Below are 17923 nucleotides of genomic sequence, written 5' to 3'. Positions count from 1 at the left end.
GCAGTGGGACAGGGAGAATTTGCCCTTATAAAAGTAACTGTATCTGAGCATCTTTAAAATGAATGTAAGCAGCAAATCAGACTATGCAGATTAAGAGACAGCTTCCAGTTCTTGGAAATGTTATTCGCCTTTGCAGCTCATTGTACATAAGAAACACTTCCAGTTAAATGAGCAGCTGAATCTTAAATCTTAAGACGATTGAAATGATTACAGACTGTTCAACCACTTCTGTTCAAAGTTTATTCATACATGAAGATATTCTGGTTTTTAGCACTACAGATGGAACCATTTACCTAACCATAAGTTTCATTCATTAAATATTCAGCAGTAATAAGATCTAAATACTTAACCAGACTACATTGTACAGCTTTGCTTGTGGATGAGCTTGCAGTTGGTGGCATATTTGACCTTTCAGTGGGAAAAACAGTTTATCACTGAGTTTTGAAAATTTATAACACATAAATTTGTGTATTCATTTAAGTGCCATACTGCTTGGTCAGAAAACACATATTAAATGTGGCTATTGCACTAAAATATACTCTTTGCACTTACCTACAGAGAATTTTTTAGGTATGATTTTGAGTACACAGGAAAAAGACTATATTTTTAGGTGCAGGAGAAAGACATAGTAGTGATTCACCTTTCAGAATTATGTGACTTGCATTAAGTCAGTGAACAGCATCTAGGGAGAGTTCTGCAGAAGGTTTAACTTGCCATTACAATAGAGCATGGGGAAGTGCATTCAAATTAGCTGATGGAATATTGGTGTCAATGGGAAATTTTGTACCCCAACTCTTCCAGACATTTTGTCTCAAGAGAGAATTGCTAGAGAATCTTTCCTGCCTGTTCTACCTGCCATTCTTCACCCAGTTCTGCCAACCAATTCTCACTATCAACACATTTTATAATTTGTGTATTTCACTACACTAGAAATATTGTACCTCAAAACTTGTCTTTTTTTAAAATCCTCCTTTAACCCTTTTAAACTAAACCGTCTCCATGTAGTCTCTTATCTCAGAGTTTAGCAAAAATTCTTTAGCTTCATATAAGAAAATGTATTCATGCATGCCTTATATACGCGTATACGCAAAGGATGAATGAACAGTTGTGTATACGCATGCATTCATTATATTCTTCATATTTTCATGTAAATACCTTGGTATATATTATTACGAGCAGCTAAGATTATAAGTTTTAAAAATTGTTGCATTTTGTATTTTAAAGTAATTCCTGGGTTGATCTAACAAAATACAATTCGACAGAATTCCATGAAATACAGATTTTCTCTTGCCAAAGAAATGTTCTTCAGCTATTGTGTGTGTGTAGTGATGATGACACCCAGTTGTCAGACAAACCAATTTTACTTCTGCAAATTTGCCCTACTTGCAATAAAAGTGGCAGATAATGTAATTTGTTTTTTGTTGTTGGCATGGGGGGTGAAAGTGCTTTTATGTTCTGCAAAGGCCAAGGTTCCTGTGAAGAGTAGGGGAAATACTTAAATTCATGTGCAGTACAGCACAACCGTCATTGAGATTTATCACAGTGTTTAAATGTAACCAACTTAATTTCACACAAACATTTTTATGCCAAGTGAAAGAATTGATTTGATAACTCTGTTTTGAAGATGAGTGCTTGCCTTATTACAACTATTGTAAATTATATACTAGAAGGGGCCACATTAGAAAGGGGCTGAGGATCATCTGTAATCTCCTCTGATACTCAGAATATCACTAGGTCCAACACAAGTGGATCTGTAGTAGAAATGCTATATATACATATATATATATACACATATATATATGTCTGTGTGTATGTATACACAGATATATATAGCTATGTACAAAAATAAAAACCCATTCTGACCAAACCCAAGAGCCTATACAGTGAATTGTCTTCATATATCTTAAGTTTGCATTTTGAAACAAAAACAGCATTGGAAAAAATATGTAGTTTATTACAGAAAGCACTACTTGTGATATTTTTAATGAGTTTTTGTGCTGGAGCTGCAAATTCTGCTAAATTTATGCACAAGGGATTACTTATTCCATTTGCAAGAACAAATGAGATATTTATTGTGAGCAAATCAGAATTTAAAAGTGCACAACTTTGGTTTTGAGAGCATCATAGAATATTTATCCCTTGTGCACTAGGTAACATTTTTGTCAAATAAATTTGTCATAAGTTTTCCATAAATGAGGGGTCCTGAGGTGAGTACTTCCATAAATAGTTTGTTTTTCAGAAATGTTGAAAACTTGCACCCATATTGCAATCCACGTCATTAATTAGCAACTACCTATGGATTTAAAATTTCACAGTCTAAACACTGAGTCTCATATCTGGTGCATTCTGTCTTAAAAGGGCAATATGCTATTGTATTGCTACGCTGCTACTATGGACTGTGACAGCACACTTGTTTGTCATGTTTTATAGTATTCTTCCAAATAAAGGAGAATAATTAAATGATTGCCTCAAAAATGTTATCTTCACTAGCACTTAACACAAGTTCAGGGAAATGCTTTTAAGATGCAAAGATAGGTAGGCAGTTCTTTGTGTGGGTGTGTAATTATAGCAATCAGTTCTGTACTTTTCTGAGGTACAGGTTGAACTTAGAACTTCAGGATCTACTACCATGGGACTGTTAAAGTTGTTTTCAATTTTAAACACATTGCCTTTGATTTAATTTCAGACGTCCTGTGGGCAGTCAAGAAGAGCTGCTTTTGTTCATCTGGGCTGAAGGAGCTTTGGAATTTATTGATGCATCCGATGCTCTACAGCCCTTTACTCTCTACGAATATCGTGTCAGAGCTCAAAATGCTGTGGGGTCAGTGGACAGCCTGTGGGCTTCAACCCAAACTCTGGAGGCTTCCCCAGGGGGCATGGAAGCCCCTTGGGCACAAGCAACAAGTGCATACTCAGTGCGGTTGAACTGGACCCAGCCTGTCTCTCCCAATGGTGTTATATCTCTGTATCGAGTAGTCTATCAAGAAAAACGCAGCGATCCAACATTTAGCATCCCAGCTGTTACAGCACTAACCGTAATGGTAAGAACTGGACAACAAAACCAATTTTAAGTTGTTTTTACTCTGCTTTGATCTCTATGGTATTTTAAAATTTCATTTAACACTGATTGGAAAAGTGGGGTTGCCAGTTGCCAGTAGTTTTGTTGGTTTAAATTTTGTGTTTGGCCCAAATGAAGACTGAAACATTTCAAATTAATATCTAATTCCTGATAGAGGCAAGTAGATTACTTGAAATCATGAATGCGTCATGTCTGAAGGAATTAAGCACATGCATCTAACTTTGTCAGCCTCCCTCTGAGAATACCGTCCTGAGCTTTTTGTCTGACTCTCAAAATAGTTTCACAGGATCTGCACAAAGAACAGCAAAGTCAGTCCTCGTATATAATTCTAGTTTTGTAGTTCAGTTGGAATCACAAAGTGAATTCATTAGTAATTACATAGTTCATATATACAATGCATTTGCATGTTCCCCTTATAATTCATCAGTAATAAAAGCAGAATTACTTTTGGTTTCATTACATGTACTTATATTAGAATGTTACTTTGCACTGCTAACATGTCTTTCCTTTCAAGGAACTTTCCAAACATGAATGTCTGTAAATATTACATTTCTATTCAGTATATGGAGGGAGAGACTCAGGAAAGGGCGGATTGTTTTGTGAACTGACTAGCAATGTTATGTAAATCAGTGACAGAAGTGGTTATGGTTTGTGCAGTTACCTCTGCTCCTCCCACCTATAGACTACATTCTAGTCTTTCTATAGAAAGACAGCTTATAGATAGTAGAAGTGAACTACTGTATATTAGGATAGCTGCTGTACTTGGCTGTCTGCTGAAAATAAATTTTAAAAAATGTTTAAGGAGGTTATAATAAAGTTGGGTTTCTGCAGCATTGCCACCTCAATTTCATAAACCTAGAATTTTCCCTAAATGATATTCACAGGCCATGTTTGTACTGAGTAACACCAGCTCAGTAATCTTACATACTCTTGTGACCATATAGTTCCAAAGCAGTTTTGTGTCTAGCTTTCTGGAACCCTAAATGGATAAAGTTTGTAATACATCTTTTTCTGAAAAAGAAAACAGGTCCTGAACTGAATGATAGGAGTATATTCTTTTGGCTTCTGAAATAGTTACATTCACATTGTACAGTATGTTAGGTTCTAAAAAATGGATTGGGATTTAAAGTTATTGAACTTCAGTAGGATTTTGGCAGTTAGCTCCCTTAATTTGTTTTAAAAAATATAATCATAATCATAATTGTGATGGGACACCTAAGATTTCAAAACCAGTGAAATGACAGGGCTTCTCCTAATCCTCTGCTTCAGCAGCATGCAATGTGTTGCAGAGCATCGGAATTGACCTGGCCGGTCATGCATTGCAATGTCTTCTAAGCATGCCAACAACAACAGAAAATGTCCAAGATGGTTGTATTGTGGGTAATAAAACCTACCAAAATGGTCTTTTAAATAATGTTGCCACAGTGTGTTTCTTTAACAGCATCAGCTAAAAGCCTTCTAAATTGTAACAAATTATTTACTGAATTAGTATTTTCCTGGCTCCAAAATCCTTTATTTTTCCCAAACACTATCCTGAATCAAAATGACTGTGCTGGTTTGACCTTGGCTAAATGCCAGGTACCCACCAAGTTGCTCTATCACTTCCCCCCCTTCCCCCTTTTTTCTCAACAGGGCAAAGAGGGGAAAGAAAATAAGATAGGAAAAAAAAAACCAACCCTTGTGGGTAAAACAAAAGCAGTTTTAATATAAGCAAAGCGAAGCAAAGGTCCGCACGCGGAAGCAGAAAAGAAAACAGATTTATTCTCTACTTCCCATGAACAGGCGATGTCGGGCCTTCTCAGGAAGCAGGGCTCCAACACGTGTAGTGGTTGCCTCAGAGGACCAAGGGTGACCCCCACCCCCTTCCTCCTTTCTCCCAGCTTTATACTTGAGCAGACGTCATGTGGTATGGAATATCCCTTTGGTCAGTTCGGGTCAGCTGTCCTGGTTGTGTCCCCTCCCAAGATCTTGCCCACCCTGTCCCACTGGGGGGGAAATGTTGGAAAGAGCCTTGGTGCTGTGTAAGCACTACTCAGCAGTAGCCACAACACCAGTGTGCTATCAACATCCTTCCAGCTGCCGACATAAAACACAGCACCATGAGGGCTGCTATAGGGGAAAACCAATTCTGGCTCAGCCAGACCCAGTACAATGACATTCTGGCAGCATATGTATAGCTCTTCTACTAGTGTTCCAGCAAAGCTGACTTGCGTGTTTTTTCTACTGTTCTTTGCTGTGAACATTTATCAATTATTATTTTTGCTACCCTTTTTTAATTTTAAATATTATACTACCCTTTGGGGAGAAATCTTTCTGCACAGCTCTTCCATCAGTTGCACTCACTTTAAGCTGTTGCAACTGCATTAACTCAGTAGAGTTGTTGCTGATTTATACCAAGGAGCTGAGATCTGAATCCTACCTCTTCTGAATGTAGCAGAACAGCTAAAGCTTTGGATCAAAGTTATTGACATAAAGTGCACAAAGTCCTGTTATCAAAGATATCTTTAGGAGGTCAGGTCAATTATCCCAGCAGGTGAAAACCTGGACACCAACTTTCAAAGTTATAACCCCTTAAAAATAGAATTTTATCATGCAATTGCTGATAAACCCTTAACTGTAGCTTTGTGAATGAGACACTTTAATTAAAATGTAATTTTATTGAAGGAACTAGCATTCCAATGATTAAGCTTCTGCCCCTTTAAAATATAGCTTTCAGGGGTACTAGGCTAAATCATTTAATCTCCTAAAGCATCTCTATTGGAGCTCCCTCGTGGGATACACCATTAGTCATTCTCTCACACAAGCTTCCATGTTGCAAGCAAGACTTAAAGTATTAAGCGAGCAATGAGTTTGGTCCTTTATTTAATCTGTTAGACTCCATTCTTATCCCATTAGATCATTCCAGAAAAAAAAAAACAGTGGTGGAATCACAGTAGCCAACCCCACCCTTGCTCTTGTCAGTTGCTCCCTGGTTGCCCTCCACAGGACATAAAGCTTGACCAAATCCTAAAGGAGAGATACAATCCTTGTGACACTGCAGGATACAAATTAAGCACTCGCTAATATCCCTGCAGACTGTTCTAATTTGACAGCTTCGTTTCCATCCATTTCTAGAGCCAAATGAGAAGCATCTTCTGGGTTTTCAAACTGTTTGACAGACTTATCCACTCTACCTTCCCAAAATGCAACTATTCACTCCCCCTTTAAGGTGCATTAATCTGTATTTGAATTGATGTGTCAAAGGTATGGCTGTCTGGTACCTTAAGGTTATCACTGACCCCTTGAAATTTTACACTGGCTATGGAGTTAAAAATGGAAACTCAGTTCTGAGAGCAAAAGCTGCTGCCACTCAAACGAAAGGGGGATTTCCCTGCACTGTTAGAAGCAAGTGAAGTACATGTGAGCCATTTTGATGCTTGGCAGTTAAAGAACAGTGTCACCCATTTCCCTAGCTTGTTTGGCCAGGAGTGTAGTGACAGATGTTAGGTGACAGCGAGTTAAACTGACATTCTGGTTTATTTGCAGAGCAAAGTCAAGTCAAGACTGGTTACAGCAGTACAAGTGTCTCCCGCAATGTCTTCACTGTTCATTTTAACCCTCTAACGCAAGAAAGATATTTAGTGTCTTATTGACAGCATTAACATGAGACAGGTGTGTTTGTAGAGGAATGGATTGACAGTACAGTCTCATTTACAGAAATCTGCATAAAGTGACTAGATTGTCAAAGCAAGCTTCTCACTCTTGTGAACTTAGGGCTTAAGCTTATGAACATAGGACCCAGAGCTGATTTCATTGTAAAGCCAGTACCTGCCAAATGGAATCAAAGCATCACAGCTCTTTACCTGTTGTATTCCAAATGTTGCTGTGAGGTAAAACTGTGGGTAAGTTTGGACTTTTCCTTGGTAGGTGTTTTATGGGTGTGTAATGCTGTTTCTTCTATGACAATTAAATCAAATATTTGGTTGTTTGTCATGAGCAGGAGAATTCAAAGCCAAGAAGATGAGTAAAAGATGTAAGAATGTGTAGCTGTTAGAATGTGCTTGGAGAAGGAAAAGCATCCACAGATGAGGGTTATAAAGAAAAATTCTGCCTGCTATGGGCAGTGATACCCATTATTATTATATAGAATCAAGGCCTTGGTGTGTCAAATCGGCCTCAGCAGAGTGTGAATGAAAGTACAATGTGAGTAGAATGTGCTTGTTACAGGATGCAAGAGATAGGTGTAAGCATTATAGAGGCCTTATTCCTGGGAAATCCTACACCTGTGCCTACCTAGAAGTACAGGTCTGCTCACAATGTGTTTTGCAGTATGAGGCTCTCAGGCCAAATATATCCTACAAGGCTTTTTTGGCATAGCTATGTCAGCTTGGGGTGTAAAAAATTAACACGTCTCTTAGCTGATACCACTGCACCAGCAAAGCCTTTGGTTTGCATGCAGCTCTGCTAACAGTTGAGAACACATGTTGGCTTAGTTCACATTATTTGGGGAGATGGTATATAACTACACTGGCCAAGCTCCTCTTGGCAGATGCTTCATCCGTGGTAGGGAAATCTGTAGACATATTGCAGAATAGCAATAATGATAGAGACTTTGTTAGGAGGATGAGGCTTTGGCTTGCATGATTATGTTGTTATAATCAGACAGTAATTTGTATATCAAATATATAACCAGAGTAAAGGTAATAAATAAAGTCACTTGCTGAAAAACTCCATAGAAAATATATCAGAAATAATCTTAAGTGGCCAGTACTGCCATATACACACACCTCCTATGCAGTATTTTAGATATCTGGAATCCTGCATCCAGAGTTAGTTCCTTTCTATTCATCACATTCAGAACTACTTAATATACCCACATGTGATCGTTCATTTCTGTTTCCTCATATAGACCAGTGAGCATTTGGTAGCATTAGAGATGAGACACCACGTAGTTATTAACTTCCTCGTACATAACATTATTCAATAATGCAGTACGCAGGACTGTGCATGACAACCTCCTTATAAAAGGAGGAATGAAGATCGTAGCCCCAAGAATAAGAAAAAATATGCCAAAGAGAGGGACAGGTGAAACTTTTTTCTACATGCCTATTTCAAATGCCTGGAAAATGGACAGCACTCTAAAAAAACCAAGATGAGAGTAAATGGAGGAATCCCTGCACATGCCATAAATTCAGAAGATGTGCTACTTAGCAAAGAATGAAAGCTGTAAACGGCAGTGGAGGGCAAAAGTTAATTAGGCTACTGTGCTGCTGTTAGCGAGTGGAAAGTAGCCACAACCAGAAACAAGATGGCTGCTCAGCAGTGCCCTAATACAGCCAAAAGATCATATCCTTAGCTCTGCAAGGGCTTATGGGTTAGGGGGAAATCATACACAGATGACTAATTTTTTTATGGTTCACAGCCGATCAAAGTGAAATTCAGCAGCTGTTCAGGACAAGTGACCACTCTAACGGCTGTAATATAACCTGCTAAATAGAGAGGGAATTGCATGAGAGCAAGAGGTTAGCTGTGATTATCGGCAGGTGAGTGCTTTATTGAAGTTGAAAGACCATTAACATTGATGGAGTAATTATTTCAACTTGAAAGTAATTACCTTGATGGGTGATAACTTCTCCAGCGTTCCCAGATTTGATTGGACCAAACAATTGTGAACTCTTGAAGCCTAGAAAAATATTACAACAATACTGCAATGTTTAAATTACTGAAACCACTGTTAGAGTATTTTAATTATGCCTAACAGTGAAAAGATTTTAACTTACAACAACTGGTGACCTCTCATGTATAGAGACATTTGCTTTCTAATTCCAATGAAATGACCCACACCTACTACGTGTGTGCGGTATGTGATGGGCTTGCAAATGAATCATTTGATTTAAATGCAGTTTTTAAGATTCAAAACCTCGTTAGTGCAGTTTCAGGAAGGGCTTGTACTGGAAGTGCTGTAATTGTTTTATTTGCCAGGAAAGCCCAATAATATAAAATGCTTCCTGTGTTTTGATCTCTAGACCTGTTAAGCTTACACAGGATGATAAGTGCTCCTTCACATTGAAGGCTGCTTAAAAAAAAAAAAAAAAAAAAAAAGGTGAGGCAATCTGTGTCTCTCAGATTCTGTTGTTTCCATGCTGCTGCAGAATATGCTGGATTTGGCACTACAGCTCTGTTTAAATAAGCATTTGGATTGGCACTATGATGCCCCTCCAGAAACTGATTAAGTGCTTCAGTAAGCCCCACCTATCAAGACAGACATGCAGAATTGCCTGATGAGAGCAGAAAGGATGAAATGGCTTGTTGCACAACTTTGTTGATTTTGAAGTACTGTGGTAATAGAACAGGATGAGAATGGTGAGAGAGAAAGAGGGAGGCTTCAGCTCTTCTGTTTATACCATCCTTGCTGTAACCAAGGCCACTTCAGTGTCTCCTGGATGCTTTCAGCAGCCACAGAGACATAACTTTAGACCCTGCTGGAACTCTGCCAAGAATGAAAGAATCTTTGTGAGGTAGGATGAGGTTTGTCAGGTGTCTGTGAGGTCTTAGTATGTTGTCAGGCAACTGGTGATTTGAATTAGCGAAGGTTACAGCAAAGGAGTTTATTTCATTACATTTTTTCTTGAATATTTTCTTCCTAATTCAGTGTGCAACATGAAGTTAACATAACTTTGCCCTTTGATACATTTTTGGACTAGAAGTAAAAACACTGATAGGGTTATGTCAGACCATGTCTAATCACACACTCTAGATTGACTAGACCAGAGTGCCTGGATCAATAGGTAATTTTTTCTACAAATAAATTAGTTACCTATTTGAAAATATCTGGTGTATTTTATCCTTGGGTTTCTCCTTGTGCAAGATCCAGTTTTCACCCATTCCATAGGTCTTTTTTTTGCTGAGTAAAACACATGTAGAATTAGGTCTTTTGAGGGATATTTACAATGCATGACTTCAGGCATCTAACCTAGTTAGGAGCATGAATGTCCTCTATAGAGCATGAAACCTCCAGAACATTGAAGGCATGGACATTTACCATCCTTGGGCTGCAACAGGTCACATGAGACTGCTTTCCTCTAGCGTGCTTGTGTGCCACTACTGGCATGTGTCAGTCAAAAGAAGGTGGTTGATTTTAAGCTGATTAATCAGCTGGTCTTTTCTAACCCACACAATGGGATTATACAGGTTGACAGATTTAAATGATGGTACCCTCTGACAGAAAGGTGGTGGTGGGCAGCAGTCTGGATGTGGTAATCATTTCGGTTTGTGCACCTGCAGTCATAAGAGAATGGGTGACCATATGACAAAGCCTGAAGGCAAGTGCCTAAAGTAAGATTGTATAAATGCTCCATATGCCATTTCTCTATGTTTTTGAATATGCTTTATGATGTTTTTCCATAAGTAAGTCTTGCATTTCAGTTGTGAGAATAAGATTAAGCTAATCAGGCACTGTAGAAAAACACCATTGACAGGATGCTATCTAGTGTGTAAAAACAAAACAAACAAGACAGAAACCCCACAAACATTCACCTTCGTAAGTATAATTTGATAGGAAGATATAATATGAGGGACATTCTTCCCTTTGTGCCATGCTGTGTGTGACTGCACTACATCTGCTTTTAAAACAAGGTTTTGGTAAACTACAGATGCTTTTTCATATATAAGTAGGAAATAAAAATTGAGAAGGAGGAGGCACAAATTTGTTGGGCAATATGTACAGCTGTTTTTCAAATTAGATATCTGTTTAAAAACGCTTAATTGGATTTGACTAGATTTTAATTCATGTTTAACCAACATTCTTAAGTAGATGTATCAGACAACTCCAAGATAACTCTCTGTGTTGGAAAAGTCATAGGGTAGCTTCCTGAAATCCCCAGGGTACTGCCCAACAGCTACAGATACAGGAATTCTTCAGCTGATAATTGGAAAAGCCACTCCCATGCCCACATCCTATCACCCTGCCCCACTCCCCTCCACAGATAAGGTCTTTTATTCAAATTGGCTGAGAAGTGTTATGTCATATGCTTATATTTCACAGGGAATTTTAACAAGCAATGGGTAATTTTAACAAACAGAGAATCCTACCTCTTTTTAAAAAAAAACCCAAGAACAAGCCATATGACTCGTGGGAATTGGTAATATAATATAGAGCCTCATACCGCTGGGGACTCCATTTGAATCTAATCCAGGTCTACAGTCACCAAAGTCATTCTCATCAAACAGCCGTGGGGTGTCCTACGCAAGATAAGTTTAGTATTCTCAGCTGACCTCCTGTCCTTTCTCTTTACTGCTCCCTTTTGAATCCATTCCCATCACTCAGCTTCACAGCCTCATTCAAGCTCATCTCCCCTATGCTTGTTGCAGTTTTCCATTTTCTGCCTGCCAAGTGACCTCTCTCTCTCCTCCTTTCAGACTTTACAAAAAGCACTGGAATGCATGTATAATCTTGCCACACTCCTTTTTTAGGGGGCGAGACCCTAATTCCTGCACAGTGCTAAAACATGAGGTTTATCAACAGAAAGCTCTTTGGGAGTGGGAATGGGTGTCTGTCTGTTAATTTACAGCTCTATATAAATATTATTTTTGAGACTATAATAGCAATTATGGTGAATAGGGGCCAGATGGCCTCTGTATCTAGAAAGCAGAATGGCAGTGTATTTTTAATGGATTTAAATGTTACTTTTTGACAGGAAACTAATATTAAATTCTGTGTTGTAGGTGCCTGTTAGGTGAGTATGGTTCTGAGTTTTGGTTTTTGTTAAAGTAATTACTAATGTCATGCCTGGATACTTTTGCCCACTAAAGCCTTGTTCTGTGGTGGGGTCTTTGTTGTTGCTTCTTTTTTTTTTTTTAAGGATGGTTATTGATCTCTTGCTGAGCTGAGGTTTCAGTTTTATGCCAGATAGTTTGATTAATGGGTTGGTTTCTGTAAGTGGACTGAATGGGGATAGGAAGCACAAGCCGCTCATGCCGCCAACCCTAACTCCGTCAAGACGCATAGCTCATTATGAAACAGTTATCAAGTATACATGAAAAATTAATTGGGCTCAGTTTGATTCTGAAAAGGATCAGCTTTCTACTTGGCGGTCCCCCCAATCTTTCCAGATGTTGCACGCTAGCCCCTCGAGAAGCAGCGAAGGGAGATGTATTAATACATTGTATTGATTAGATCAAGACCCCTGACAGTTATTTGTAGAGATACCATCTGGCTGCTGTTCGAATTCCTTCACCAAAAACAGGACGTGACATGTTATTAATCTCAACTCTCTAAGTATAGACAGTTGCCTTTTCTGCTAAACCGCATTTTACCATTCCGTAGGAGATGGAGGCAGACCTGAAGGGTGCTGAAATTAAGGTTATTACACAAATTGAGCCATATGGTCCAAATATTTCAGCAAGAAAATTGCCAGGCAATAAAAATTGCTCCTGCCTTCCTAATGGTGTAAATTACAGTTTAACCATGGCTCTAATGATGTCCTTCTGCCGCGCTTAACTACTGTTACATGAAGGACATTGTTTTAAAAATATAAAAAACAAGTAAATGCCAGCAGCGTGTTTTACAATCTGTTAGTGTGTCATTAAGAACACTGTCAGAATTACATAAACATAATGGCAGGCAACCTAGCATACAAAAGAACGAGTATGGAAATAGAAAGTGTCTTGAAAACTCCTTTAGCTCTGTAATGTCAAGAGCCCTTTCCCTTCTGGAACTTTTCCAGTATGGGAAAACGTGGCTGCTTATTTATTCCAGTTCTCACACAGACTCTGATGGAGATTTAAAAACAGAAAAAAAATTACTGAATATTCCAATGCATTTTGAACCAGTGACAATAGAGGGGTATAAATTTACTATCACATTATACTGTAACTGTATATAAAGTTAACTGGGTATGAAAAAGGAATCCAAAATGTGACTCTCTTTTCAAACTGAAGCATTGTTTTCATTCTTTTAGATCATAATGGGACTTTCTGTTGTTTTTCAGATTGTTCAGAGAATTGCAGAGTACTAAAATGGTTTCAAAGCTCAAAAGCTCTGTGAATTTTACTAACAGAGTTAGCAATCCTAAAAATTTATTTATTAAAAATAGCTGTAACTTATTTGTTATTAAAACCAAAATGAAAGTAGTTATCCAGTCAGCAGATATATTAGTGACTGATTCTGGTGATTCATCATACAATGTGGAAATTAAATTGTAAATAGATAAAGTGAATAATTAGCCAATGAGACTTCATTTCAAAAACACTCATCCAACTATTCAGTTTGTAAAGGAAAAACTCTGAGATGGCCATACAAAGAGGAAAAATAACATAAATTTATAATAAATGCTATTTGGAATATTGAGTTTGACCACTTCTTCCACTTTAAACCATGGGCAGATTTTAATGGTTCATATATGCCAGACCTTTTGGTAAAATAACATAGCACAAACATGGTACCAGCTTGGGATCTGGCTGACTGGGTGCACATCAGTGGTTCGGGGGAGGTGCACTTGGAGTGGTCTGTACCAGTGTTGTAGAAGTGGCTGCTGGAAACCAAGGGGTCCTGCACCCCACCACTGCCACCCTTCCCTCCCTCCCCACCTTGGACCACGGTGCTCTGGGTCTGCTGAGCAGGTGGAGCCGCTGCCTCACCCACTCATGCACCTTTGAAGACAGAAACTTCCACACCCTTGCAAGGGCACCCAGTTCCTGCTAGATCTTCATGCTGGTTAAAATGTGTCCTGACAGTGTTGAAAACACAATGAGCAATGTCGAACAGATGAATGGAAGAGGGGAGATTGCGAGTTAGCTGACTGGGTTGGCTGGTTAGTCAATGAGCTGACAGGCAGCTCTTGCATTTGTCTTCAAACCCAGCACAGTTTCCGAATCGTGTGAAGATCTCATTTGTGTGTGGAACAGGGAAAAGATGACAGGGGACTTTTACTCTTGATAAATTTAAATTGAGCCCAAACCAGACAGCTAATCAGATTCAATAAAGTTCAAAACAGTCTTTATATCTGTCCTTCCTGCTTCTCCGTACCAGTACAATCACAAATGAAAGCACCAAAACATAAGTAATTCATGGTTGGTTGGTTGGTTTGTTTCCAAAGAAACCAGAGGCAGAAAGTAGTAGACTCATGAGGATGGTAGTCTGAAAGCTTCCTATGTACAATGTGTGGGGGTAATTTACATACATGTAATCTGTATTAGGAGGAAACAAAGTCCAATTTATGAGTTTATTCCATCACAGACTACAAGTATTTCCCTCAGCACCTTGAACTTTTTATCTGACCAAAGTTACAGAAATGCATGGCAGGTGGGATCTGGAACATCTAAGTGTATTGTACTGTACTCACATGCACCCATAATGGGTGGATTTTATTGTTTAACTAAAAACTATGTATTTTTAAGTCTATTTCTTCAGCATTCATCGAATAAAATCTCTTCAGTGTTTAAAGAAAGGGATTGATACAGATGTCCCTCCACCAGCATCTGACAGGCTGGAAGATTTGGAAAGGATATGCTCACTGAACTGCTTTATGAGTGCCAAGAAAAGCTATGAGCATGGAGAGAAGGTTTCTACCCGTGAAGTGGAGGGCTTGCTAGAAGAACCCCTGCCAAAGTTGCTACCAGATTCAGAGAAATTTTTCTCACCTTATTAGCAGGTGCCATGTTACAGCCTCTAGCGCATCAAATATCATCTGTTACACCTCTGGCAACTGCAGGTTGCTTTACTCCTTCTACCAAAGCTGTGGAAGCAGTTTCTTCCTCCCTTCCTTTCCCTTCACAAGCCTTGCTTTCTAAGAGCACATTTAGAGACTATGATGAGTGATACAGGGAGCAGGAGTTAATTCCCATCCTGGGAGTCTGGTAGAAAATAACTTCTGTCTTTTTCAGATTTTTGTTAGGAACTTGTTTCTATTTCCAGATATTCTATGGGTCCTGCAGTCCTTACAACAGACAGGACTTCTTCAGTCAGATAATGTCTTTTAAAGTCATATTATTGGAGGCTGTGTAGTTAAGCAAGCAAAGCCTTAGGAGACAAACACACACATGTCCGCTTAAGGCAACCTATGACTGGTGCAAGAGCAGCAGCTGGGCCTGCAGCACAGTATCCTACCCTAAGCTCTTTGTCTTCGCAGCTGTAGGATGTCTCTTCTAAACTAATCCATGGCTGCTCCACCTTCCTTCTTTATGTAGCACTAAAGGCTTCTGTGCCCACACCACCCTAACATAGAGATGATGTTACTGCTGGGGTATGGTCCATCTGAATGAGACCCCTGGAGTGTGTGTTGTCTGTGTGCCAGAAGGACTCTAAGGAGTCATATATTCACCACAGGAAGATAAACAGAGGTCCCAGTATCTATTTAACCTATTGGGGCATATCACAAATCATTACTCATTTTGCGTCTGAATTTTGCTCCAAGTATTTTTCCAAGTCTGTTTCCTGCAGGTTTGAATGCACTGATTCTTTTTTCTCATCCAGAGCAGAGTTCCTAACTGGAGCCAAATCCTCCATGCAATGTGGAGATGCTACTTCTAGTGGCTGAAAAAAAGGCACCAAGTTTACTATTGTCCCACAAAACCAGAATTGCAAATGCAGATTTAATATAGCAAGAGAGTGAGGGGAGTGAACTTGCAGTGATAAATTTTCTGTACTTTTGCTATAAAGAAAACTTTACTCTGCACAAACAAAATGAATGAAACTTTGCAGAACTCTTATATTTCAACAGGCTTTAAAAAAGAATTAATGAGAAGTCTGGAAGACGTCTTTTCCCAGATGAAGTGAAGTATTATTCTTGTCATTATGGTATCATAAAATTATTTTTTATTGTTTTCTCTTCAGGGGTTCAAGACAGATGATAATTTAGATTTTCTTTAATGCTAGTCTATGCTAGAAATGCTAGACCCGTGATGTATCAATAGATCATGAGATTTATGCTATAGTTGTAGCTTAAGACAGTGACACATTTAAGTGCTGTGCTTAATGTTACTGGAAAGTCCTGGCCTAAAAAGACTGAATAGAGACCCCGAGAGCAAATGAGAAGACAAACATCACCTTTTCCACCAAGTAACACAATAGTTTGAGCTCCAGTTGCTTTGATGTCAAATACAGTACCCCCTTTGAGGACAAATAGAGCTGAGAACATGTGGCTTTTAAAATAGGACATTTCTGAGACAATAATTTGCAACAGCTTTTTAGCATACTACATTTTTTCATCTTTCTGGTCCTGCGTAGAAGCATCACAACACTTTCATATGCTTTGTTAACAAACCCCTGTAATGATATTTGGTTTGAGGGTGTTAATGGAAATTTTAAACTACACTGACTTGAGTAACATCATCTCAGAGTGAGATCATTGCCAACATATTGACCTAAGCATGGAAATCGGGAGTCGTGGATGGTTGCTTTAATATTATGGATTAATTAAACCCAATCCCTGTTCTAGTTGAATGCTATCTACATACATCATTTAGTTTTGTTGTTCTACTCATGAAGACCCTGATCCAGGGTCCTTGAAAAAGCAAAAGGAAGCTTCCATTGATTTTGAAGTGGTTTGAAACAGCTGCAGTTTAACTTCTGAAGCTATCAACAGTTTTCTGTTTCACCTTAAGAAAAAAAAAAAGAGTTCACCTGTATAGTCTGTTGCTGATTGAAAATGTTTGTCTGAATTCTAAAAACTTGCTTTAGATAGTCACTGTAGGCTGGTCTGTCTAATCTGTCTTGAGAGAGAGTGAGGCTTCTCTGATGGGCTATTCAAAACAGAAGTTAAACGTCTGACTTTCCCTTTGGAGGAACCTCCCTTCCTCTGCACAGAGTATAGAGAGTAACTGAGGACGCTAGCTACACAAGTTTTGTGTCAGGATGTAGGAGCTCTGACTATTTCCCATAGTGCCTGTCTTAATCTTTGAGCACTTGAATACATTTACAAGTCTGGATGAAAATTACTAAATTGAAGTAATTTCTTTTTGTGTTGCTCATTTATAACATGCATACATGCAGCTAATCAATAGATGAGAGTGAAACTAGTGGATTTACAAGTTAATATGCTGGAGTCAATAATGTGCTGTAAAGACATTTTCAATTCTGAAATCAGCACAATTTGTTTTGTACTAAGCTTAACTATATATCTTTTGACTTAGTGATCTATTTTAATTCCCCAAGTAACAATTATCCAAAGAAAATACAGAATCTGAACTAAACTTGTTATGCTTCGGTTTTCAAGTAATATTTCCGTATTAACATCTTTCATCTCTTCCCGAACTACTGCATCTTGCTAGTGCAAGACACAAGAGGCTCAGACTTTCTTCTCTTTTGGCAGGAGCTTTGCACTGAGAAGCCCAAGCCACACTCGAAGGGACTAATGAATGTGTAACCACATGAAAAGACATGATGAAAGATTCTGGTTTATTTATGCATTCATGTTTAAAAGTGAAGCTGTTTTTCCTGTTCACACTGCAGCAGATATAGCTGTCTACTTTTCTGTATATGTATATGAATTTAGTGTTGGTCTGACAGCGCAGAAAATGGGAATGGGCAGTCTGCAGACACAGCTTCATATGCTGTGTCAAGGTGAGTTTCTTCCCAACAGAGGGAAGAGGCTTAAGAGGCTTAAGCTAGAGTGAATTGTGTACGATCCTAGGAGGATCTGGAAGTTCATCCATCCTCTGAGTTCGCTAGGTTTCGAGATGTTAAACCTGCAAGCAGCTTCTCTTCCAGTTACTCAACCAAACTCTATAACCACTCTTTCTTCTTGTCTTCTTTTCAACCCTGTTCTTGGTGTGGAGTTGATTTGGAGCCTTCATATGGCAAGACATAGCTGCTGAGGGACACAACAATATGTAACTTAATCTTTATAGGACCTCATTATTTTTGTC

The 17923-nt window shown here is 38.7% G+C and overlaps 1 protein-coding gene across 1 annotated transcript in view; it reads left to right on the top strand.

Annotated features, from left to right (window-relative positions):
• The window catches only part of USH2A (usherin), a 391068-nt gene that overhangs the window by 331650 nt on the left and 41495 nt on the right, over positions 1–17923 (top strand). Inside the window, exon 60 of the mRNA XM_074863712.1 lies at positions 2687–3041. Coding sequence (XP_074719813.1) covers positions 2687–3041 — 355 coding nt within the window. The remainder of the gene's footprint in view (positions 1–2686; positions 3042–17923) is intronic.

The sequence above is a fragment of the Strix uralensis genome, chromosome 3 (assembly GCF_047716275.1).
Source record: "Strix uralensis isolate ZFMK-TIS-50842 chromosome 3, bStrUra1, whole genome shotgun sequence".
In the NCBI taxonomy this organism is placed as follows: Eukaryota; Metazoa; Chordata; class Aves; order Strigiformes; family Strigidae; genus Strix; species Strix uralensis.
This window is presented reverse-complemented; position numbering and strand designations above follow the sequence as displayed.